This window comes from Leptosomus discolor, chromosome 2, assembly GCF_034619465.1.
Source record: "Leptosomus discolor isolate bLepDis1 chromosome 2, bLepDis1.hap2, whole genome shotgun sequence".
Lineage (NCBI taxonomy): Eukaryota > Metazoa > Chordata > Aves > Leptosomiformes > Leptosomidae > Leptosomus > Leptosomus discolor.
Window position 1 is genome coordinate 17,799,186 of NC_141392.1, and position 25,806 is coordinate 17,824,991.

The 25,806-nt window shown below is 44.7% G+C and overlaps 1 protein-coding gene across 1 annotated transcript in view; it reads left to right on the forward strand.

The window, feature by feature from the left end:
- The first annotated feature begins 575 nt into the window (after positions 1-575).
- Positions 576-25,806, forward strand: part of LOC104349772 (polypeptide N-acetylgalactosaminyltransferase 14) — a 137,048-nt gene continuing 111,817 nt past the window's right edge. Inside the window, exons 1-19 of the mRNA XM_086460667.1 lie at positions 576-806; positions 3,253-3,322; positions 4,276-4,394; positions 5,012-5,148; positions 6,207-6,381; positions 7,089-7,154; positions 8,566-8,651; positions 9,927-10,001; positions 10,661-10,824; positions 11,361-11,524; positions 14,240-14,445; positions 14,989-15,025; positions 15,523-15,585; positions 17,197-17,254; positions 19,004-19,068; positions 19,468-19,536; positions 19,650-19,728; positions 20,863-20,979; positions 21,659-21,714. Coding sequence (XP_086316793.1) covers positions 576-806; positions 3,253-3,322; positions 4,276-4,394; positions 5,012-5,148; positions 6,207-6,381; positions 7,089-7,154; positions 8,566-8,651; positions 9,927-10,001; positions 10,661-10,824; positions 11,361-11,524; positions 14,240-14,445; positions 14,989-15,025; positions 15,523-15,585; positions 17,197-17,254; positions 19,004-19,068; positions 19,468-19,536; positions 19,650-19,728; positions 20,863-20,979; positions 21,659-21,714 — 2,037 coding nt within the window. The remainder of the gene's footprint in view (positions 807-3,252; positions 3,323-4,275; positions 4,395-5,011; positions 5,149-6,206; positions 6,382-7,088; positions 7,155-8,565; positions 8,652-9,926; positions 10,002-10,660; positions 10,825-11,360; positions 11,525-14,239; positions 14,446-14,988; positions 15,026-15,522; positions 15,586-17,196; positions 17,255-19,003; positions 19,069-19,467; positions 19,537-19,649; positions 19,729-20,862; positions 20,980-21,658; positions 21,715-25,806) is intronic.

A 25,806-nucleotide genomic window follows, 5' to 3' on the forward strand; every position in this document is an offset into this window, starting at 1 on the left:
ATCAGCAAGATGGAATGTGATCTCTTGGGGGAGATTGTAACGTTCTCCAAAATGAGGCAAAAAGTGCAAAATAACCATTGGGGGGTTGTGAATGATGGCTTTGTAACACCTAATGTATTCCATTTTTCTTTATCTTGCTATTTTTCTTTTTTTTTGGGAAGGGAGATGTCCACATGCCAGAATGTGATTGAATAAAGACTGACATTCATGTTTCAGCATGTTATGAAAATATCCTGGAAAGCCTAAATAGTCTAGAGGGAGACTGAGAACAGCCGTATCTGTGGCTTCAAAGCCTTGAAAATGCAGTGATATGTTCTAGATTAGAATTGGATGGGTCACCCACTTCTCCTGGGAGTGCCACACACACCCCACCCCACCCCCCGCTAGCTAAAGAGAAAATTTTAAAAACCATGGTTAAATTGACTTTTTACACTTATTTTAATGATCAGGAATTCTTCTGGAGAAGACACACCTCATCCCAAGAAACAAGGAATTACCAGCAGGACTGTGCAGGGCAAGATCCCTGCAGAATCCTCAGTGGAAAAAATTATCCTGGCATTACTGTGGACATCGCCATGCCTTTTCTACCATGCTTAAAAAAAAAGAAGTCACCTGTGCCTTTACCCAGGAGTATCTTTCAAAAACACACCGCACCCATCCAGCAGAACTACCAGGCCTTGCTGGAGACGTGCTTGAAGAACAAATGTCTGTTCACAGATGACAGCTTCCCTGCTCACATCAGCTCTATTGGAACAGGAGCACTGCTGAAGAAACTACCCCAGAATTTACAGTGGAAGAGGCCACATGTAAGTGACTTTCAGTGAATACTGTAGTGTAAGAGGATGATTACAGCTGATAGCCATCAAATAGTTTTAGCATTGAGCAGGCTACTCTTAGTCTTTAATTTAGGTGTGCTTTAATGCCTCCAGAGATTACACTTGCTGTATCAGCTGTCATTTGGAAAGCTGGGGAACGTGGAGTTTAATAATTGCCTTTGAAGCATTTGTTGCCCAAAATCATAACCAGCCTCATTTGATTTATACCCAGTAATGCTCGGAACAGGCAGGGAGAGCAGGTGAAGGGAGTAGGAGGAGCTGGTGTCCTCGGAGCTCACAGCTCTGGTAATCCCACCGTGATTCCATGATGACAGTTCTCATGGCAATGATCCTTCTCCCAAAATTCAAGATCTTGACCTTTTAGAAGGTATCAGTTTCTAGACAGTTCTTAGCCTTTGACCCCTCTCCCATGGACCACATACTGTTGTGATGCTGGAGGCTGCTGCTTTCACAGGCGGCAGCAGGTGCCTTATCCTCTTGCTGGGCTGTTTTTTTCCTGCCTAACTATTTAGTCTATTGTACTTAGAGCAGTCTTTTCCAAGCTCTCAAGGTTGAGCTTCTACCATGACCAGTAACTGACCATCAGTCAGTGAGTTGTTTTCAGTTCTGAGGCCTGTGTTTTCTGCTTGTGCCCATATTTCCAAGGCCTTTGCTGGTACCCCGTGCTTAAACTGAATATCACAACAAGAGACACCTGGTTGCAAGGGCTAGTCACAGTGAAAGTTCTCATAACAAATGGATAGATAACAAGTCTAGGAGGCTGGTCACAGTGCAAGTTCTCATAACAAATGGATAGATAACAAGTCTAGGAGGCCAGGACAGGGGCCTGGCACAGTTAGATAAGGCCTGTTATTTGCAATGGCAGTTCTGTTCTTACTGAGCCACTGAGCAACATATTGACAATTAGATCTTCCTGAAAGCAATGTATAGAATTGTCTGAGAATTTCAGCAGCACTGACTCCTTATGTTACCGTTTCTGTAAGGGAATTCTGCCGGGTAATAACAGATAACATCTCCTAGCTAAGTTGTTTTGTAAGTGTCATATTTTGTGAGAATTAACCAATTTCTTAGAAGGGCTGAGTTTCTGCAAAACTCATGAAAATCACCAGGGAAGTAGAAGCACCTTTGCAAAGCAAGCAGGATGGCTTGGAAATAGCAGCCCTGGTTCTCAGAGGTTCATATGTAATTCAGTCTCGCAGGTGGTTTGTGTTAAGTCAGGATCTGCAGGCGGAGGAGGAGTGCCAGTCCTTAGGGGCCTGAGCTGGGTTGTGCTGGTCACTGCAGCTGAGACAGCTGTATCAGCAGAGAGGTATTTGTGAGGGAAAGGTCAACATGAGTCCTGGCCTCTACAAAGCCCCAGAGATGTTGGAATGGGCTTGAAACCTCCTCTGTCTCTCCGTCCACCATTCTGCTGCTCTAAAACTGCTTCATGGAACAGGCTCCTATTTGCTCTGAATGCCCAGCAAAGGCTCTCTGAAGATGGATGCTGTGTATCCTTCAGTCCTTGTGCTGCAGAGGAAACGCTGAGATTCTGCCATTCAGCCTGCAGGCTTGTAGCTTGCTGCATCTATGACTGATGGCCCGCAAACTGAACACCCAAATTCAGCAAGGATAGGGGTTGGTGTCTAATCACTGTAACTGCCTTCTGAGGGTTTGCTGTTTCTCTGCTGCTGCCTGCAGGGGAAGCCAACAGTGTGAAAATTAGCTTGAGCAATTTGTAGGTCATTAGAGTGAAACATAAGTTTGACACTTATGTTATTAATTTAACCCCAGAGGCACTTGTGAGAGGAAAAAAAACAAGAACATAATTTCTCTCTGAACAATTATTCAGACCTACTCTTGTCACAGCAACAGGAACTTCTGTAGCAGGCATCAGTTAGTCTGTAGCTCGATAGTCAGTCAAATCGTGAAGACATCAGCCAAGTTAGCTGAAAGTTTGAATAGTTATGCTCTGTCACTGTAGCCTCTTTTGGCTGAAACTTCTCAGTAATTACAGAGAAGCAGGACTGGCAGGTCTGAAGGGTTGTCTTCTCAGTGAGGTGTTCGTGGAGACCCATGGCAATGCGTCTGAGCAGCAGTGGCTTATGTTGGTAGACCAAATTCAGTGTAGACCAAGCACAGATGTGTGCCCAGGCTTGCGTCAGGTTAGCCAAAGCACATGATAACACCAGGGTTATACCTGAACCAGAACAATGTCTGCTGGGACAAAGTGACCCTAAGAATTTTGAAAGCTTTGAAGAGGCGGAGAGAGTGTTTTGTGTCACATCCATGAGGTTTCTACACCCTAGACTAGGAACTCACTGGATTTCCCATCTTATGAGATTGCAGCTCTGCACATGGGAAGTCCTTGGCTTCAAGCTAAATGAGCTCATGTTACTGACTTGACTCTCTCTGGTTTTGGTTGTGTGCTTCCCAGGCTTTGCACAGAAGTCCAGTATTTTATACTGCAAACAGAAAGCAGCTTGATCTCTGCCAAGGACTGGTAGGTAAGGAAGGACCTTTGTATAAATATCTAAGTATTCATATACTAGATAACATTTTGTGTGGAATTTTGACTGTATAAAACTTGGCATAGAAATAGAAGGTGTGCATATCCTTATTTCTTTACTTGGCATGGTGTGGCTGAAGCAACCATTAAGATGGGATGTTCTCAGTAAAAAACGTGGCAAGCTTCAAGGTGGGATTTGAGAGGTGAGAGGTGTCTCCACAAGCTGAAATCGCCACTTTCTGTGTTGCTTCTGTGCATGCTAATACTTCATAGGAAGTGATCCTGTGCTCTTACTGTAATGTTGCTTGACAATTGGACCAAGACCACAGAAGAAGGAAAATCTGAGACTTTTGCTATCTTTGTACCTGAAGCTTAGTATGAGTGTGTTCTCTTCCCAGCTTTGCAGTTAGAAAAATAATTTTTATGCCCATGTTACCTAAAGTAAAAGGATATATTGTAATCTGCAAAACAGGTAGAGGCTCAACTAGATTAATTAAGTGCTTTAAGTCCTTAAACACGAAGTCTGATAAGTACAGTCTTGCGTGTGAGATCCATTGGAAATTATTTTTCTGTTCTGAAAAGTTAATGTTTTCAAACAAAAATGGAAAAGTTTTGTTTTTTTTTAAATAGTGCACCTTTACAGAGAACAAGAAAAAAACTATTCAATGTCAGTAAGAAAGCAGAATGTTTCCACTGAGAATTATTTCTTGCTAAATTTTTTAACCAAACAGTATCCAAGTGAAAAGATCATGAGAGAACAATTGTAAACCAATCATGGTTTGGTTAAGTAAAGCACACGTCTGGATCATCTAATTTTCTGTGTATGATTTGTTATAATCGCAAAGACATCAGCACAATAACTCTTCTGCTGGGATCTTGGTGATGTTCCTGAACTTGGCTGACAACTCTCACTTTTCAGCCAACTGTATGTGTCCATTTGTCTTGGCGCAGAGAACTGCTGGTTCCTGGCGGCCCTGGAAGCCCTGACGTTCCACCAGGATATTTTGTCTGCGGTCGTGCCACAAAACCAGAGCTTTGAGAGGAAATATGCTGGCATTTTCCACTTCCGGGTACACCTGCTCCCCCAGAGTGCGGGCAGTCTTCAGAAGTCCTCAGTCACGTTTTGTGTGACACCCTTAGATAGTTTGTATTATCTTCCCAGAAGCAAGTGGCCAGAGAGTATCCCGGCCTGGAGAGTAGCCCATCACCCCTCCCACAAAGCAGTGCAGGCAGTGGATCAACTACAAGCCACTCTGAAGATATACCTCTGCTTGGCCCTTCTTGCAAGCTGTGCCCTACCTATATTTTAATCCAGACAAAAGTCTTCCTCCATAGTGGCAACAGTCAGCAGAGTTTGAGCACATCTGCTCCAACCTTCTGCCTCTTTACCTAGCTCTTGTTGCAACTCTGCTACACTGCAGTTAGGAACTCCTTCCCCAGAAGCCTCTCTGTGCCTAATTTCCCTGCTTAATCTTTTTACACCTGATACATGCTTTGTTTGTCCCTCTGGCAGGGTGGGGCTGAGGAGTCAGGCTTTGTGGGTGAGTGAGCACATCTCACTGACCCAAAGCATCCCCCCAAGACAGTTCATCCTGTGCCCACAGCTAAGCTGTCTTGCCTTTCTTGTTGTTTCAAGGGGTTGTCTCCCTTCCAAGGGAAACATTAGCTTATTCCTTTCCCCTGACAGTTCTGGCACTTCGGTGAATGGGTTGACGTGGTGGTTGATGATCGCTTGCCGGTGAATGAGGCGGGGCAGCTGGTCTTTGTTTCCTCAGTCTATAAGAATGTATTCTGGGGAGCCCTTCTGGAGAAGGCATATGCTAAGTAAGTGACTCATTCCAAGTTATGTAAATAGTCTCTCTAAAATGTGTTGGTTGGTGCCTACGCAGTTTGTTCTTGTTTATAGATGCATCTCCTAGTCCTTGCCACACTTGGAGTGTAGTAAATGGTTCTCATCTTTCTGTTATTACACAGCAAAAGCTGCCCCTGCAGTAGCTGTTATCAATCCAGGCCCTTGAGTTTAAATCCAAAGGTTTAGGAGTAGCTGTGAAAACAGACCTATCTTGGGGAGTTGTCCTCTGAGTGTTGTCATTGTTTGGAATGTATTGGCTAGGATCATGCCTTCCTTGTAAATACTGCAGAGGAGCAGAAGGCCACAGATAGGGATTTTCAAAGGTGAATGATTTCTGATGCCTCCTTTGATGTATTATCAAATTGAGAAACCTCCACTGAGTTTCATTTTGGGTGTCTGCTGAAAAATTGTACCTTGGTTTTGACAGTAGTTCCTGCTGTGGGGTCCCCCAAAGCTGAGGCATTCAACAAGTCACATGGCACTGTAGGAATACTGCCTTCTCTCCGGACTGTTTTGTCTAGAGTGATTTATCAGCACTAAGAAGAAAGCAACAAGGCATAACTGATGGAGTTTGTTAATCTTGTGCTGAAATAATCTCTGCAGAGCAAGAAAAAATCCTATTTAACAGTGAGAAAAAGATCACAGCAAAGGAGAGAAGTTCAGTGTTTTCCATTTGGAGTTATCATTAGAACAGAAAGAGTGGAGAAAGTTGCTCTGTGGTGGTGAAGGAAATCAAATTGGAGACTGAACTCTCAAGGCACTGTATCAGTGTCTGGTGATATATTCAGACATTTGCTAAGGCAGAGTTACCAAAGAAGTTGTGATGGGCGTGTTCTCACTACTGTTCTCACACTGGGATGATAGTGAGTGAAGAGTCTCTTTCAGACTACGGCCAATCTTGGAGGTAATTTGCTAGATTCCTCTCTTCCTAAATGAGAAAGATTCCCCGAAAATAAACATGAGGTACAGCCTTCCTCAACCTATCACTGTGACCATAACCCCAAGAATATATTGATGTCTTTTTTGCTAGACTCTACGGCTCCTATGAAGATCTGCAGATTGGGCAAGTTTCAGAAGCCTTGGTGGATTTTACAGGTGGTGTTAATATAAGGATCGATCTTGCAGCAGCTCCTCCTGATCTGTGGGATATCCTGACAAGAGCAACCTACAGTAGATCTCTAATGGGCTGTCAGACACATTTAGGGGTGAGATTTGGGGTGACATCAAATGGCTTCACAGTTAAGACTTTCCAGACCTGTTTCCCTCTGCTCAGCTAGTTGTTGTGACTCAAAAAGTATCAAAGCTGCTACACATGACTTTCTGTAGAAATCACATTCTTAAAGTTTACGCATAGATTGATTCCCTACTGCTCTCTGTCCCCTGTTGTTACATTTAGGAACTGCTTTATCTATCAAAGAACCTCTATTAAATAAGGACCTACTGCATTTTCCCATTTTTGTTAAACAAATTTTCCATTTTTACAGATGGTGCACTGAAGCACAGAGATACATGGAATAAGCTTATAGCTAAGATAGAGAAGTGTGTAGTTCAGAACATGAATGCAAATTGTGACTTCCAAGGCTAACACTTTGGCTGTTGGGAAACCCTACTGTTCTCAAAATCCAAACCTGACCTCTTGGACTTTTAAAAAGTGAGATGGTCTCTATCTAAAGAGCCACATTTTAGGCGGGGACCGTCTCAATCAACCTTTCAATTCCAAACATACTGCAAAATATGTCTGTTAGGAGCTTAGACTTTTTTTTTTTTTTTTTTCAGTTCCAACCATTCTGTATTTGCTTTGAGAGTCATTGCTTACACAGGTACAGGTCTCTGGTGTTGGTATGAGACTGCTGTCTAAGTAGGGATAGAACAAAAGGTTTCTTTTCCTTCTGTTTCTCTTCCTTGTATACAGGCAACAAAGGTCCTGAAGAATGGGCTCGTTGCTGGCCATGCTTACACAGTAACTGGTATTAGAAAGGTAAGACTAGCCCTACTGTCCTGGGTCAAGGTTTGTTTGAGTTACTGCAGCTTTTATTGCAGTCATGGGTTTGACCCTTAATCAGGGCAACTACGGTATCTCTTCCTCCAATACTCTTCTCTTGGTCTAAGGCTAAAAAAGACCGTGTGCTTTAGAGATTCACATTCAAATGTGTCTGTTTTAGTATCGTGACCTTGATGTAAAGGACATTGGTTATAGATCAGCATATCTCTAAGGGTGGGAATGATTCACAGGGCTCTGCTGAGAACATCACCTACAAATGCATCTTAGCTCCTAAGGACGAAAGGACTGGCATTTGGGGATGTTGGGAGGATGTGCTGAAAGCCACTCACTTCCTTTGAAGTCAAAGGAGAGGCCGTAGAGAAGTAAAGGTAATTGAATATAAGGGCCAAAACATGAAAAATATGAGTCAAGGCTAAAGTGGGGGAACCGAACTGGGCTCCTGTGCAGACAATACCAGGTGGGCCCCACTGATCTGCAGAAGTATCGTTTGGACTTCCCTAGAGATATTTGTCTAGAGTAAGGGACAGTAAAATAATAGGTCCCAAAGAGTGGGAGAAAGCTTGAGCTTTCTCCTCTTGGATTGACAGATGACTATCTTGTCCAGCCTCAAAAGGAGGTTGACAAGGATGGCAAAGGACTTTGTGGGGCTTTGGACACGTGATATAGATGTGGGTGAAAGCACATTCAGTACCTCTAGCAGGAGATACAAGGAAGGCCGGAAGAGATACAAGGAAGGCTGGAAGAGATGCTATGAGCTGGATGATGCATGCCTGTGTCTCCCACACAGAGCAGGAGGGGTTTAGGTGTGCGACTTAGGATCAGCAACATGTATGTCACTCTAGCTCCTCTGATGGGATGAAGAGCCAGGCAGGAGTAAGGGACTGACCAAGCATGTAGAGCTGATGTGAAGTCATCTGTTCTGCTCTACGCTGCCAGCAAAGCCCGTAGTCAGCCTGGCTCCCTCTTCTCCCACCATGGCATCTGAGTTCAGGAGGCACTGATCTGTGTGGTCACCCCATGGGCTGCACAGTGCTGTGCCGTTGCAGTGGGGTAGGACTTAGCTTTCACTAGGTAAGTACAGTAGTAGTACAGTCCTGCCCCCAACGTAAGCACAGAATGAGACGATGTTGGAAAGGAAGAGGAATTTACGGTCGTCAAGCCTCTAAATTAGGAATCTGTGAGGTCTCTGGTTTCAGTTATATAAGGTAAGATAAAGCATCTTAATATCTTTGTGCTGGCATTGAGTTGCACGTTCATAGATTTTTGTCATCACACTTGCTGGCATCTATGAGAACAAACAAAATCTTTGTTAATATCTGACATAGGGATATAAACCAGATGCGAACTGCTGAGACCTTGGTAAGCACAATGTTACTGTTTTCTGCAGGTGACCAGTCAATATGGACCAGAAAACCTGGTGAGACTGAGAAATCCATGGGGAAAAATTGAATGGAAAGGAGACTGGAGTGACAGGTGAGTTTAAAGAGGGGAAGGTCTGATGCTGAGTGGGAGGAAAGTTTTCTCGGAGGAAAGATGCTGCCATCTTCAGGCATGAATTAGTGCTGAGAGCAGCATTAAGATAAGTAACAGTTGCTTGCACAGACCTTCTGGTGTCAAAGCAATGACTCAATAGATTTGTATTTCTCCATCAGATAGTGCTCACGTAGCTGGGCTCACTTCACACATGCTGCTTCAACAAGCTCAGTTTTACTTTTCCGTTCACTGAATGCCAGAGGAAAGATAATATGAACATGAGACGCTGACCACATTACTGTGATCTGGATGGCATGCAAAGTGACAGATAGCTGCGCAGGAGGCTCTAAACAAACAGCATGTTTCAGGGCACGCAGCCCTTTATCACAGGAGGGACCGTCCAAAGTCCTCCACAGGCTGCAAAATGTTGGAGTTGGGTGGCTGCAAAGGAGTCCTCTGTCCTGGCTGGTTGGGAGAATACGATTTGGTATGAGATCAGAGGAAGCAACTAGTGAGGCAAATGGGCTCTATCTTTGCATCTACCTGATTTTTTTGATTGGGATCCATGAAAGACAGTCGTTTGCATTCTAGTCCACAGGCAACTGTAGACTTGTGTTCTGTTCCTCTTTGAAGCGGAGCATGTTCCTTCCTTCCGAGCTTCACTTCATTCCCTGCACAGACCCTGTTTGCTGAGGCTCGGGGGTAGGGAGGAGGGAAGAACATAGGGAAGTGTTGGGAATGTGAGTGACTTTCACCTTGTCTGCAGAGCAGTAACTTCTCTGATGCGTGTCTGTCACATAATGACAACATACCAGCTGTTCCTGTTGAATAGCATAATGAGCAACATACTGTAGGCCTGCCTTTTAAACGACTCCCAGCTGCCTCTTGTGCTGTCCTAGTCATTCATTCATTACGCCAAACACTCTTCCTGTTATGTCTCCTTTGACAGAAAATTAACCAACAAAACAGGTCTAGATTTTTATTTTTTAAGTACTTGGAAGCTGCGTGTGCAAGTGAATGGACTAGCTGATGGAAATGGAGCATTTCTGGCTTCTGATGAAGAAAATGGGAGCCGGTTAGCTACGTTTCATGGGACCCAGAGTGCTTGTGGAGAGTCTCCCATGGCTGAAGGCATAGGGGGTCTGTGTTTACTGGGGGATAAATGTGGAGATGTGTGGGGACAGGGATTTGTCCTCTTTTTATAGAGGAAAGCTATGTACTCTGCCTTCAGTTTGAGGCCACATTTGGTTAGTTACCTCATGTTTTTGCCCTCAGCTCTTACAAATGGGAGCTGCTAAGCCCGAAGGAGAAGATTTTGCTGAGGAAAAAGAAGGAGGATGGAGAATTCTGGTAATGGCACAGTCTCACTTCTCCTCTCTCTGCCAGTAGCTCTGGGTCTGTGTCTGAAGATGAAGCAGCTCATTGCCACTTAAGTCGAGGCCATATGTGATCTGCTTTATAACAGCCCATGCTTGCTTTCTTACTCTCCTCCTCCACTCAATAATGTGAGAAGCAGCAGCTCTGCTGACACGGAAGAGATGCACAGTTCATCAATGGCAGGAGTGAGGGAGAAGCAGTATGCTACCAGGACTCGGAGGGATGCTAGAGACATGGGCAGTTTTCAGGAGCTTTTGTCCTGCCTTTTATTTTTAGGATAGCTTTGGGAAGCTCTTGCTTGCCTTATTTGTTCGTGGTTTCTCCACAGCTTCTGCCACGAGGTGGCAGTGTTGTCGCCTGTGTCATTTCACTGCGGTCCCTTTGGTGGCAATACTATTTAATCTCTGTGCTGCTATCCTTTGCTGAAATTTTAGTCGTGCATTTGCAGCTCCTAGATGCTGCTGTTGGAGCACACGCTCTCTTCTTTACTGCCTAATAAAATATGAGCATTACCACATGTAACACAGAATGGTGCAGCTTCGAAGTTCCCTGCTCCGTTCCATTTTCTTTTTATAAGCCATATGGACTAAACTAAACTGCTGACAAGATGTCTCTTGGCACTCTTTTCCCAGGATGTCTCTGCGAGATTTTAAGATTCATTTTGTAGATCTGATGATCTGTAAATTAACTCCAGACCTGATGAGCCAGGAAGATGGGAAGAAGTGGATGTACTCCCTGAAGAGTGGGAGATGGGTTAAAGGAAGTACATCAGGAGGAAGTCTGGGATTCTGTAATGGTAAGGAGTGCTCTTTTGGATGACTGGTGTAACATTGCTCGCCGACTCAGTTACCAGCACCTCATACCGGTTAACAAAAAATTGACAACAGAAACGTGCTCTTCCTGCTTAACCTTCCACACGAACATCAGAAATAAGCAGCTGAAGGACTTTGACTAGCTTCTGCTATCACAGAAGCTGCATCACTTGCAAACATAGTGGGCTGGTTATGGCATGAAATGAGCTGCAGGTTCCTAGGATCAATTGAAGTCAGCTAGTCCATACACCAGAGGTGACAGGGGAATAGTGATACATTTATAAACAAAATGAGGTCTTAGTTGCAGGTGAGCGGAAAAGTAATTCCTTGTTCCTGGGCCTTCCTCCTGTCTTACGTAGTGGTTGCACTTGTAAACTGCACCCTAAGATCAAATCCTTGAGGGGTCTGGAGGTCCAGACAACCTGTGACCTATTCAGTTTGATGAGTGTCATGTGGGAAGCAGGCAACCAATTTTGTGATGGAAAAATTACATAAAAATGTTTTTCTTTTTTTTGCTTAGGTGCCTTTTGGATGAACCCTCAGTACTGGCTGAATGTTTTACCAGTTGAAGACAGTAAGAAAAGCCTGGGTTCCTGCAATGTGGTTATATCCCTGATGCAGAAACACAGCAGCAAACACCGGAACCGAACTCCTCACCTCTTCATTGGATTTTCACTCTACAAGGTGTGAAGAATTTCTTTGCCTTTGCTTTCACCAAATAACAGGAAAACTTCCAGCCCCTGTAAATTGTAGAGCTTTGCAGACCAAGAGTTTTGTTGTGTGCAGGGTGATCTGTGCTCTTTTCTCCTTGCCTGTGCCCAGTCTCCTTGCACATCAGGGCTAGGCTCCCTCAGGCTCTGTGCCCCCTGCTTGCTGCCTCTCTGGCATGCTGTGTGTTAGCCTGCAAAGCAGGAGAAATGCCTCTTGTTTCAGAGCAGACTGGGATTTAATTTGACCTCTCTGAGAGTATGCACAAGAGCTGGGAGAGGGTGCCAGGAGTCCCCTTACTTTGGGGCAGGGAGACTGCTGACCTCAGGTTATGTCTAACCATGATGAAATTGTGCTTGAGAAGTGTTCCTAGCATGGCGTGGCAGCTGCCCATGTGTGAATACTGCTAGTTCCTTGTGTGTCCAGGGGTAAGTGGACATGACTAGGAATGAGAGTTTCCTTCCCTCTATTCTCTGCTTACCTGAGTGCCTTGCAGAGCCACTCTCCTCCCTTGAACAGAGCCACAGCTCTTGTTGTTGCTGTGAGTTTGCACAGTTAAGGAGAGGCGACTGTAGTGGAGGGGCTGAGGTTTCTGAAGGCAAGGACCCCAGCTGGACATACATAGCTGCTTCCCAGCAATGATATGGCTATGTTGTGTGAGAACCAGAGGTCCCTGTCTGACAGATGCTCTGTTTCTTTTCTTCCTGCAGGTGGACCTACAGGTGAGTTCCTTGTCACCACTGCTGGCTGTTTGCTGGGGGACCTGGGCTGGTGCAGCTGTTATGACAACATTGAACATCTTGTATTTGCCATTTTTCCTTGGCTGCCAGATGTGTACTTGGGTTCAGTGAGGCACCACAGTAAGTCACTATTAATGCAGAGTTATCTGCTGACTTTTCTGAAAAACAGCCATATCGGGAGTGCTCAGTGGCCTTAAAAGGGGGCATTAGTTGTTCAGCTTCTGCACTGGGTCTTCAAAAGTATTAGAAGTGGCATCAGTGTTTACCCAATCGGCACTTTGTCCCTCCTGCAGCTGTGGGACAGTGCCCCAGTTCTTGGCTGTGTCTAAACTGAACTCACTGCGGCTCTCGGGGGAGCCAGAGCTGCCTTTGTGCTGCCTCCCAGTCTTGGGATGAGGTGGGAACAGAGCCTATGTCCCGTGTAAGTTAGGCATCTCCTGGGGAGCTCATGTTCTTTCCTGGCTGGGGATGCTCTGGAGCTGATGCTACAGGTGTTTTCAACTTCTTCAGGCCAGCTGTGTTTCTGGCATTTTCTTTAGCCAGGAGCCTCTGGGACCTGGGGAAGGGCCCTGAAAGTTAAACCCTGAGGTAGGTCCCAATTTTGGCCCTGACCTCAGAAGTCTATTTAAAACAGGGACAGGTTGAGGTCCTTTTATCTTGAAAGGGCATATCTTCCACTCTGTTACTACTCAGAACACTTCTTAAATGAGAGTCCTTTTGAATCTGGGCTGGCAAAGAACCAGTTTGGGTGTATGGTCAGGACAGCGTAATTGTGTTCCCAGTTACTGTATTTCCAGCATGGTGACAGTGAGGTAAGATGCCACTCCTTCCTGACTTAAATATTTTGGGCACTGCCAGGGTTACAAGTGAGTTAAACTTCCTGGCAGAGAGGGTCTGAGTGTGGCCCTAGCACGCTGCTGTGCTGCACCCGAAGGGGTATGGTGGCAGCAAGGACTTTAATTTCAGGTTTGTAGCAGTTGCCAGGATCAATACAGAGAGATGGCAAGCCAAGAGCATCTGAGGTATTGGAACTACAGTCAACAAAGTATTGACTGGAATATAAAAACTCTGAATTTAACATAAGGGGCATGAGGAGGAGTAACCCTGAACCCTTCAGAAGAAAGATTGCTCTATTAGTAAGAAAAATACTGGCAAAGGAAGAGGAATAGCATTTCCACTATGAGGCTGCAGAGTAAAATGGCTAAATGTTTTGAGGAACAGCCAAGATCAGAAGGTGACAGTGGTTTTAGCTAGCAGGATTATTTATTTGGCTTGTGTACTGGGCATTCAGTGGCATTAAAAATGAGTTCAGCGTTGCCTGGATCAACACTTTATCCATCCTCCTATTGCAGAAAAGTGCCTGCAGAGCAAAACATCTGTAAGAGCTGAGAGTGACAGGCAGATCAAGGACACATGTATGGAGTCAGGGCTAGGGATTAGGTTGCTTCTGCAGTATGCTCAGATCACAGGTGCTCTGAAAAATCCTCTGCTACCAGATCCCTAGTACAAATGACAAGCTGGGGACAAATTGTATGGTACCTGTGGGATAGGAGAGGTGTTCTGGCTAGTGAAGAGCAGTCTCTAGAGCAATTTCTGCCTGCAGTCATTTCTGCCAGTATTGAAACGACTTTTGCAGTAGCCACTTTGACAGGAGCCATTTCTCCTCCCCAGTCCTTGCTGCTGTTTCTTGCAAGTACTATGATATTGTTGACAAGGTTGCAGGAAGCCCTCTTCTTTGTCCTATTAGTATTGGGCAGGGGCGGTGCACCACGAGAACCACTGTGTCCTGGAAGGAGACTGAGTCATTCAGGCCCCATTATCTGCTTGTGCTGTAAAAAAAATCTGAAGTGTGAAGGAAGACGGTCTATTCCATGCCTGTGAGTTCTCCGTATGCCTTTTGTCTGTTCAGCTGGTGCTTAACACATTTCTTTTCTGTTTCTTCCCTTAATAGTACCAGAAAAGCAACAGAAAGCTGCCCCCAGCTTTCTTCACCCGACATCAGCCTGTGAACAAGCACCAGCTTTTCCTTGATGAGCGGGAAGTGACTCATGACTTCCACCTGGAGCCTGGTGTCTATGTGATTGTCCCATCCACCCTGGAGCCTCAGCAGGAGTCAGAATTCATCTTGCGGGTCTTTTCCAGGAAGCATGTTCTTCGGTGAGATGCCGCTGCCCCTCTGTGAGCACCTTGTGGTCTGGGATGGTCTGCTCTCTCTAGTCTAATGGGGGCAACATAAAGACTTTACTCTGCAAAAAGCAGCACAGGCTCTTTTGGAGAGGCTGGCTGTGAGTTTCTCCCACGTTAGGATTCGCAGTGGCTGAAGCACTGCTTTTGGCCTTATCCTTTCAAGTAGTGTTGTGCTAGGCCCACACAAGGGATTCTTGCAGTCTGCTCATGCTTGAGACTCTGAAGAAGGACAAGTTTTTAATGCACCATGAACTTGACAGGAGAACGTGTTGGCATTACTAGGGTGGTTGCTTGTGCAGAAGTGGTGCTTTGGAGGCTTCAAATGCCAGCAGCCCCTGGGGAGCCATATGGACGTGAGGGCTTCCCTTACTGCAGCTGTAACACCAGGGAAAAAAACGTATCCTGCAACAGTGGGTTTCGGCCCCATCTGGGGATGGGAGATGCCACCTGTGATGAGACAAATACATAACTCTGGGGTATCTCCTTAATGTGTCTGCTTTTTTGCATCTCCAGGGAAATGGGCGGGAACACCAGTTTCACCCTCTCTAAGGTGAGTGAGTGTGAGGGGAGTGTGAGGTCTGTGGTTCGGTCTTCAGCTTTGAATGTTGGGGTTTTCCTGTTGCTCTGCCCTATGGAGAGGCTGAGTGAGAATGTGAGTGTTTGCAATGCAGTGGTTTTGAAAGGGCAGCTTGGGTTTACAGGCAGAGTCCCTTGCACCATGTGGACAGATGCAGTCAAATGTGGGGAATGGGCAGATTTTTAGACGCCTTTGTTAGTTCCTCTTTTGCGAACATCCACCCTTTGCTGTTGCACAGCTTGATGGTGGGGGAATGTTTCTCCCCGCTGAGCATTTCTGTGAGGTGTGGAGCTACCTTAGCAGTGGACTGCGTTAGTGATGTAGCATTGATTGCAGTGGTGGGGAGAAGGTGGAAGGGCAGGGGACAAGAGTGCAGTTCTAGGAAAGCATTTTTAGTAACTCTGTCTTGGTTGGCAAGATTTTTCTTCCTCAAGGTAATAATTTTTTTTTTTTTTTTTAATATGTTAAAGGAAATTGTTGATAGGTATGAAGGCAAGATTTGGGAGGATTTCTTCACAAAGCATTTTGAACAGGTAAGTGTGTGCACGAGCTGCCAGAGTAAACTCCTCCAGAGCCATTATGTAGGTTTGTGAAAGTAAAAGCATGTGGATGTTCAAGGGAGGTCTGGACATGGAAGTGTGGGGAACAGAGAGCGGCCACAGGAGGTTGGGCTGTGTGTACAGTGCTGATTCCACGCAGCATATTTGACTGTGAAGCTTAGCGATATGTTAGCATTGAGACAGCCATACTTCTCTACACAAGAGGGTGTGAATGCCTGGAACTTAATGCCCCAGAACATTGTGGATGTGACAGGCTCAAAAGGTATTAGCAAATTGATGGGCAGCAGGTCCATAAACAGATACCAAAGGATTAGGCAGGGGTGTACCCTCTAAGATCCCTTTTCCAACAGGTGTGGGTGCCAGGGAAATAGGAGAATGGACTACAGAAGCTGACCAGGCTCACGTGCTCTCCCTAAACATTAATTCCTATTGCCTGTATTTGGGACAAAGTGGTGGGCTGTGTGGATCCATCCCACCTTTTAGGGTGTTACACTCATTGGGGAAAGTTGCCTGTTAGAGAACACCCCCTGAAATATTGACACTTGTCTCCTACATCCTTCATCACAGTTTGATGGCGGCTAACATGCTTTGAGAGGTGAAGTAGGTATCAGGTGTCCCATCACCTCCTTTTTTCAATAATGTTCCTAGTGAAATATGATCCTTATTGTGAAAGATTCTTTTTAATGATCTCTCTGGCCTGATTTGGGACGGAGTTGGCCTTCAGGGATCCCACTGACTATGGCGAAGGATGCAAGTGTTTCACCTTTCAGAATAGCTGGCTGTGTTTATTTAGCAGCATAGCCTGTATTTGGCAAACACAATTTCACAAAACCACATTTGCACTTCTGATACCAGTGATGTTTTGATGGAAGCAGTTACTAAAAACAAGCAATGCTTTTACTTTTTGCCACTTGGTCAAGATTTTGATTTTGAGAACAGTGTGGCTTTCAGATGTGCTAGAAATTGCCACATATTGCAAGGTGCTGGTCCTTTGGTTTCAGGAGGTCCAAGTACACACAGAAGCGAGCAGTACTGCCATTTCTTAATGCGGTGCCATGGCACGAATGATCTGAAAACAGGCTTTTATTTTTGAAGAGTGACATTTAAAAAAATCCTCCAAAAAAAGGTCACAGTTTTTAAAAAACTTGTAAACTTTGGTATAACGTGGAGGAGCGGAAGTGTCTCCTTTGAAAAGTTTGGAGAGGAAGTATTCCAAAGTTTTGATCTTTTTTTGCTTGTAAATGATAACAGGAAAATATTTGAAGCAGGTCTCTTGACAATGTGCTTGATGGGACAGATGGCACCAGGGCTGAAAAGTTAGCAGTCTGGATCCTCAGTCAGTGTAAATCTGCATTACTGCATTGATCTTAGTGTAGCCCTGAGAACTGAGCCCAGAGCAGACTGCAGATCTTGCAGGCTGAGACTCTTGTCATATTCAAAGGGAGTCATTCCTATTGATTTTCACAGTGGCTGGAGTGAGGCCAGAAAAGCAAAGAATGAAGATGGGACATGCTGGGAAAACAAAGAGGGAGAAAAGTGATTTAATACTTTAAAAAAATATAAAAATTCTCTTCCATATCACAGAATCCTGAAATAAATGCTGTTCAGCTCCAGAGGATCCTGAATAATATATCTTGGAGAAGTAAGTGCTGAGAAATAATGTTTCTGTAAAATAAACCCTCTTAGAGAAAATCCTCAGCTCCTCTATCTGTTTCTTCAATTCTGGGAAGAGAAACTGGCTTGAATCTGACTGAGCTGATGCCATGTTAGATTTCCAGAGAGAAAGGATTTGCTGGGGTGTGAATCAACATGGTAGAAATTTTAAAAGTTAAGCTAATCTAGTTTGAATTTCAACAACAGGAAGAATGAGGGGTAAGAGCAATCATAGATACTGTGTGTGGACGCAGACTCTGAATTTGACCTCCAAATGCAGCTGACCTCAGCCTTGGCTCTGAAACTGTATCTCATTTCACCCTGTGACAGTCACAGTCTGCAGCACCACCGCTAGAAGGTATAGAAAGTTATGCTGGTCTGTAGGCAGTTATGCGGTGGAAGGGGATCTTGTCTTTACCTTGATGTGCCTGGTTCATGCCTGCTATTCCTATTTATTCTTCCCTGCCATGTATGCATAGGGCTGTTCCTTGGTCTGTTTGGGTTTGGGAGTCAGGATGAAGGTGCAGGTAGCCTGTGTAACTTATGCTTGTGAGAACTAGGTGAGCCCTCAGGTTGTCTCTCTTGTGAGGCCTGTGACATCCACTCTGCCTGTGGCAGCCCAGGTCACTCCACAAGTTCATCATTTGGTCCATAGTTATAAACAACGCTATCTGGACAGCAGCGAGGGATTGCAGTGGCTGTTTTCTCTGAACTACAACAATGAAGGTACAGAGATTAATCCAGTTTTTCTTCCCAGTTTCTTCACTGGTAATAACCAATGTGCAACGCAGAAAATACACCATCCAGCCATTATAGGTGATGAAGAAGATAAGCAAAAGACTGATGTGATGCCTTTTCCACTAAAGCTGAATTTGACGTTGCTCCCTTTTCTGCAAAGGTGGGCAGGGATAGCTCTCCTGTCTTTGCAAAGTGACCCACCAGGCACTGCCTTATCTGTGATAAGACTATGTTGAACAGAGAGTCTTTATTTTTCAGAAGTGATCAATTTAAGACATTAATTTAAAACTTTACAGTACTCGATTCATATTCACTAAACAGGGCTATTACAAGATTAAAACATCTTCACTTTCTGCAGAGAAGGCTGGTGAGTTGTGGTTCTGTCCCTTGATCAGTGGAAGTCTGCAAACAATCTATAATCATGATTTGCAGTTAGATTAGAGTCCATTTCTGTTACTCTTCATGTAACTTATGTATGAACCAGGAACACTAAGCTTTGCAGCAACATGTTTTCAGTGATGCCTATACTTTTAATTATATCAACAGAGCTGGCAGTGTGTCTGTGAAAGAGAGAGACAGATGTTTAGCACAAGGGTTTCAATTAACGTGCAGTGCTGCTCCCCAAAGCTCTTCAGGTCAAGTGACTTTGCTCAAGGTCGTGCAGTAAATTCTATTTGGGATTACAGCTTTGGATGTCCTTTTCCTTCCATTTTCTCTAATAGCTGGAGATAGTGCACCATATTTCATTCCGTATTACATGCCTGCAGGGAGTTCATATTGGATTTTCTGAGACTAGTAGAATCCATCCTGTTGCCTCATATTTTTATCATCATAAATGATACGTCTTCTCAAGTGGGTGTAAAGTTTCACAAAGGCTTTGGGGCCTGAGCCCTCTCAAGTGAGGGGGAATCTTGTGAGTCCATTTTTCTGAGAGATGTTCAATGACTCCTCAAAACAATCTTTTTTTTTCCTTTTTTCTTTAATTTTTTTCCTTCTCCAGATTTCCAGAGTTTTCGCCTGAGTTTCAGTCTGGATGCCTGCCAGGGTATCTTGGCGCTCCTGGATGTATCCTTGGCATGAGTGATACCTCTGACTCATATAATACTTCACTGGAGCATTATTTCTTAGGGCAGACTGGGTGTTACTGTGATTTCTTTACCACCAGGATATGGCTCTGCTTATTGAACTTCTCACTGTCCATAATAACAGTTTGGCTGTGACAGAATGGAATTAATTTGGGAAAGGGTTGATTCCTGCCACCTCTGAAATCAGCAGCCAGGTTTCCATTGATTTCAGTGGGAGGAGGATCAAACCTATAGACAAGCTTGTAGGATAAGAAATTATCCTCATATTATAATTGTGTGAATGTTAGAGTGGCTATGAGTTTTTGAGGGGGTTTGGGTTAAGTAATGGGTGCTCTCTGATGTTTAATTGAGATGTTCTGACCTTAATTCACCAATGAAGCTGAACGCCTCTGGCACACTGAGTATCCAGGAATTCAGAGTCCTGTGGAAAAGGCTGCTTTTCTATTTGGTATAACAATAATTTCTGTGCAGTATCTCCCTGCTCACAATCCCTTTGGTGTCATCTGTTGTTTTTTGAGGAGTTCATTTTGTTTTAAAAAAATCTTTTTTTCCACACCCCAGGAAGTTTTCCAGAAGAGAGACATTAGCAGATCAGGAAAGCTTGACCTTGTGGAGCTGCATACAGCTGTACAGGAGACAGGTGAGCCCACAGCACATCTTGGCAGGTCTCATCTTCTTCCTCATAAAGGCTGGAAAAAGCCCAGGGCTGGGAAACATACTGAGAATTGTAGGTAAAGCCCAGGAGGAGTGCAAAACATCATAGGTTGCATGATCTTAGCCATCTCTGCTTATTTCTTTAGCTGGGTAAACATATTTGAAAATTATTTTGCTGTGGGATGGGTTGCTTAATCTTGGCCCCAGAGTGGTCTCATACTGATAGTTCTCAGAAGCAGAAGTGTCTGTCTATTTTAGACTCAGTTTTTAAATCCCTTCCTGTTCGTTGCTAATTTAATTTTAAAAGACTGTGGAGTTGTGCGGATACGTGCAGGAGGCCAGATCTAGCTCATATTAAATTGCTAACTCTGCTGAAGATGACAGTTCAGGGACTGAACCTGGAAGTGTGGGACTTGTGCCAGATTTCAGTAATATAATGTCTGAAGCTTGATCTAGAAGTGGAAGATGATACATATGGGTCCAAATACTGGACCAAACTCTGTGGCTGTTACTGGGCTTTGAGTTGGGGCTGGTGCTTAGTCTTGTAGCTTCTTTTGCATGTTTACAGCTTACATACCACTCCTCTTTGTGGCACATGGTTCGCCCAGTTCATCTGAGTCAGTGAAAGCATGGTGAGAAACCCAGCAGACCTCAGCTAAAGCAAACTAAAATCCCAGGCCATGAATAGAAAATACGTTTATTCCTTGCAAACACTGCTTGACATTGAGACTGATGATTTCTGTATGAGCTTCCTCTGGATTTTCTTTTTCATTTCCTTTCCTACCCTCTGGTGGACTATTGCTCTTAAACACAGCTGCTGTTACTACCCTCATACCCCATGAGCAAAGGATGCCCATCTGTATTGTATTCCCACTCTGGCAGGACTGTGAGTATAGGGGATCACATCTGAACCCTTTTAAGTTTGGAGGAGATGTCTCCACATAGTGGTCTGGTTTGGGCTGGCTAATATTTGATTATCTTAGCGGAGGTTTGAAAAACCAAGCTGTTGGAGAAGGGCTGAAGACCATTCAGTTGTGCATGCTCACACCCATAGCTGGGAGTTGCCATCTCATTCTGTTCTCCCCCCTTTTTTTTTTTTCCACACCTCCCTTTTATGAAGGCATTTCGCTCAGCAATGAAGTCTGTAATTTGATGGCAATCAGATACGGTGACCCTGACTTAAAGATCAGCTTCGAGAGCTTTGTGTGCTTCATGCTTCGAGTGGAGATCATGGGAGGTGAGGCTGGCGTTACGTGTCTGGCCGGGCAAGCTGGGCTGCCCAGCTAAGCCCTGGCTGTTCTGATGCTGTTCCAGCTGGCAGTGGCAAAGTCAAAATTAGAAGAATTTGGTTTCTGAATAGACCAAACATAATCAACTGAAAGCAAGGGACAGATATAGAGGAAGTCAAGCTCGTTCTCTTCACCTTTCCACCAGTCACTTTCTACAGGCACCCAGGCTGTACATATCGGATTGATTTAGCTCCCTGCAGGTTTGTGCTAGCCTTCTGTAGGAGGAGGTAGGCAAATTACAGATAGAGGCAGCTCATTTTCCAGGAAGAAGAGAGACTTGGCATATACCTCTGGTGGGACTGCAGTTGTGATGATGAGACAGCTGATACTTGGTCTGTGAGCTCGTGCTGTAGACGCTTTGTACATGCCCCAAAACCGTAATGGGTGAGGTTGGGACCACCTGCGTTTCAACGTTTCACAGCTGGATGGACAGACAGTAACATGCCTGACTTTATACAGCTGCTCCTTGTGTCACAGCCCTCGGGGATCTTCCAGCGACAGAAGCTCACATGCACTTGTGAATAGCCTACAAACTCTGCCTTTGAGGTTTTTCCTGAGACACAGTGTCTTGGCTACTGTTGATCTCTTGGCTATCAAGTTAATGTTCCTCATTTATTTCTTTCACAGAGGCCTTCCGCAACTTAACACAAGATGGCAAAGGGATATATCTCCGGGAATCTGAGGTAAAGCCCATTCCCTGACCATCAAATGCAGGCCCTTTCATTGCGAGAGGCACTGCATGCTTTGTTCTGTAGCATTAGAAAAGGTATCTTTACCCGATCACTTACAGAGCAGGTTAGAAACAATGAGCTTCAGACTTCTAAGTCTTCTGCTTTATTATGGCTTCTGCTTCTTCTGGGGACAGAAAGTCTCCACTTTTGCATAGTCCAGTTCAGTCGTGAGTATCACAGAGCTCTCACAGGGATGGATGAGTTCAACCCACTTTCCCCATTATTTTACAGTGGATGATGATGACACTGTACTCCTGAAGCAATGCTGGAGAGGAGGGGACAACCAGGCCTGTACCAGAACGAGGAGGGCTTCTTTGTATGAACTTTCTGTACACACTGGACTCTCAGGGCTCAGCCCTGCAATTTACCTTGTTTGAAAAGCCTTCCCCTCAAGCAGACTTGACCTGATAACCACAGACTAGGTGAACTGAAGTTTTGCTAATTAATGTATTTATTTTGAGTCCTATTTCACTTCAGACAGCCCTTCTGAGAAGAGACTGCTGGATGCCAATCACTATGAGTGCACAGTGTGACAGCACGGAGCGTAGTGGCTGAGTTGTTGGGGTCACCTACTTAGTGCTGATGTTACCCTGTTATTGTTATAGGATGGCATACGTTGTGGTAGTGCCCAGAGGTGATTGGGGTCTTTGACCCTGAGAGAGAAACAGCCCCTGCCCTGAGTGGCCTGTCACCTAATAGAGGAAACCCCAGCTCTGCAGCTGCTAGGTCTGTGGTGGAGGGCAGGAGTCTGCGTGCTTGTGGGGAAGAAGGGGTGGGTACTCTCTGAATGAACACTCTTCCCCAGCCACGACTTGGAAAGGCAATTTGCAAGCATTCAAACCGTCTCTTTTGCTTTCATAAGTCAGCATGGCCCTATTGAAGTGAACCTAAGTTGATTTGACCAAGCGATGAGCTGGGCCTCCAGTTGTGTTGTGGATGGAGGCTGTGATGTTTGTACGTTTATTTTAGAAAGGCAGTGAGTTTCTCTGCAGATTGAGAAGTACAGTACAGTGAGAAGTAAACTGATCCTATATTGTCTTTAAGTCACCGAAGATTGGCAGGGAATAGATGTTCTCTGTAGCATGATAGAGGAACAGTCTGGTAAAACATTTGGATATTTGTCAGTTACTTTTTATAAAGTGAGATAAGAGAGAGTGTGTGTGTACTTTTAAACGATGCAGGCACATGTAGGTTGTAGCTAATTAAATAGTGGAAACTGGGTGTGTGTATCTGCGAAAAGCATTAGAGGATGTAAGTGAGACTATTCACATCAAACTCTGTGCTAGAGTTACTTGATGCATCTATCTGTAGGATCCTTTTTCACTTTCTTACCATTTCTTTATTTGGGATGGAAATTTCCCTGCTAAGTGCCTGTTACAGGTTGCTGCTTTGATTTTTGGGTTTCTTTTTTTTTGTTCATTTGAATTCCTGTGTGCAGCACAATTGTGGCCCTTTTCCAGTGCACAGCCTAGTCTGGGTGCTGAATGAAACAGAGCTCCAAGGGAATGAACATAGAATGAGAGACCATACTGTAATGCCTTTGTAGGGAGGAGTTATATTAAGCTTGCATAGGCAGCCTTCCCTCTGGCTTTTTCTGACTTTTTTGGTGTTTAATCTCATAAATAACCTTTTAGAGTGCATATGAGATTCAGGAGTGAGGTGGACTGTGGATAAGAATGTAAACATGAGCAAAAGACTGAGCTCAGGTGTGTGTTTACCACTTCGTTGAAGCCTGTGCAACAGCATAAGCATATTCGGAGAGAAACCCCATTGCGTGTAAGTGTTCCCAGTCAGGAGGCATTAAACAGTAAAAACAACAGTGTGCACTTTATTCCCTAGAACAGTCTGTTTCTAAACAGTGTCATTTTCATACTGTTTTTATGGGAAAACTGTTAGAACCAGATAAACAGATAGCTGTGTTTGTCCTTGTTTATTACAGATGATAGATCATCTGTTGTGAGTGTCCTAGTTTGGTGTCACTGGAGCCACAGGGTTCAGATCCGCAAAGTGGGGCAGGTTAGAGGGAGCAGGGACATCCAGGGCCCTTGAGCAGCGGTGTCGTAGCACTGCCATCCTGCTGGGCTCCTGAAGAGGCTCCGGTAGCAGCTCCCGTCACAAAGCACCTGCCCCCTCCCAACTGTCATGCCTCTGTTTCCTTTTGTGACTCACAGCTGAACATGATGGTGCAAACTAAATTAGCCTGATTTAATTTGCACTCAGCTCAGTGGGGGATGTTATAAACACTGATTTACTGTGTGCAGGAGCAGCACTGGAAGAACTGAAAAGGTTGATTGAGAGAGCATAGGTCTTGCTTTTTCAGTGCACTTGGAAAAAGGTGGTCCCTGGCACCCACGGGGGTGGCCAGGGGGGTCGGTGTGAGTGCAGAGTGTTCACAGCAGGACTCTGTTTGGACGTGGTGGGATGAAAATCTGTCAGTCCCAAGTGGATTTGTTGCACAATGTGTGTCATCAGCTGAGCAAGAATCATTTAAGGCTAGGAGTATGCTGGACGTAGCCCTGCCACGGGCTGTGGGCAAAACTGTGGTGCAGGACACCCAGTTTCAAACTGCAGTTCATTTTGATGTCGTACACATTGGTTTTTATATCAGATTTTGTACTTATTTACTTCACACCTCTTTAATGCAGAGCAATGTAATTGCAGGGAGATTATTTTGTTATTGATTACTTGATCCAGGAAAGAAACAGAATTCATCCATGCCATGAATCACTAAGCATTTGCAGCAATAAACTTTATTGAGCCATGTGACTTGCTGTTACAGAATTGTAAAGAATGCTTTACTGGAATGATTATACCAAACCCTGTACAATTCAAACTGAATTATCTGGCTCACAATAAAATGTTTTTGGCAAGGGCACCTACTCGGACACTGTGAGGTTTTTATGCTGCTAACAGAATAACGTTTTCTGGGCAATTCTGAAGATATATTACTCCTCATTTACAATGTGTATTGTGGAAAAAATGGTCGAAAAGGCTGCTGAAGGATGCATTCATTTGTAACCACGGCATTTATAGAGATGCTGAGCTTTGCAGTGGGTGGTATTGCACTAGCAGAAATGAAAGAGAAGTGGGGCTGTGGCTTGGGACTAGTATTGCTAATAAAGGTCCTTTTTGTAAAAGGCAGGTGCAAATAACAAGAATAGCAAATAATGGCTGGAGTGTGAAGAGGGGCTGGATGATGAGATGTACTGTAACAGTTAAGACTGAGATGAAATTGAAAGGAACTAATCAACCCTTTGCAAACAAAATATTCAGCTAGAGCTTATTGCTGCAAGATGCACACAGACGACGGGAAGTATTTTATATTTCCTGGATGTAGTTGGCGCTCATATTTAGCGTGCAGTCGGGGTGCAGCAGGTACCTGTCAGCCTCGCTGCGTGCATTCGGTGTGGTCAGGGCTTCTGTCCAGATGGCAACAGGACAGGCCGTACTCTCAAGCCTGACAGGATTCAGGAAGGGGCCAAGACTTACAGGAGCGACAAGCACGGCTGGAGTGGTCATGGCCTTGGTGAAGAGCTGTGGCAGAGACCTGACATCTGGCTTCAGGCAAAAGGGGAAGAGCTGTCCTCTGGGGACAAATCACCCCAAGATCATGGGGCTCTTGCCCTTGGACAGCTAGGAATGACCACCTTTGGAGAGATACCAAGCTGGTCCAGGTTTGAAATGAAGTATTTCTGCCTATCTGTGTATCTCTGGGCAATCAATTAAAATTTGAAGGTCTACCTGCTGTTGAGTCACTGCAGTGTAGTTCTCTGTCTGAGGTCACCTCTCTCCTTTTCACTAGCTTTACAGTGGGGCAAACAAGACTCCTGCTTTACCTAAAAGCATGTTACAGTCCTTTGTTGGGAGGTATTATATTCACAGAAGGGGCTATTGCACAAACCACCATCGTGGCTAGCCAAGATGTGCCAGTGCACTTGGACCATACTGTGAGGTGCTCTGTGTAGAATGAATAATGTTGCTTTGTTTTTAATTATTAAGCAGTACATGTAATCCTAACTCCATGACCCACAAAAGGCACCTCTA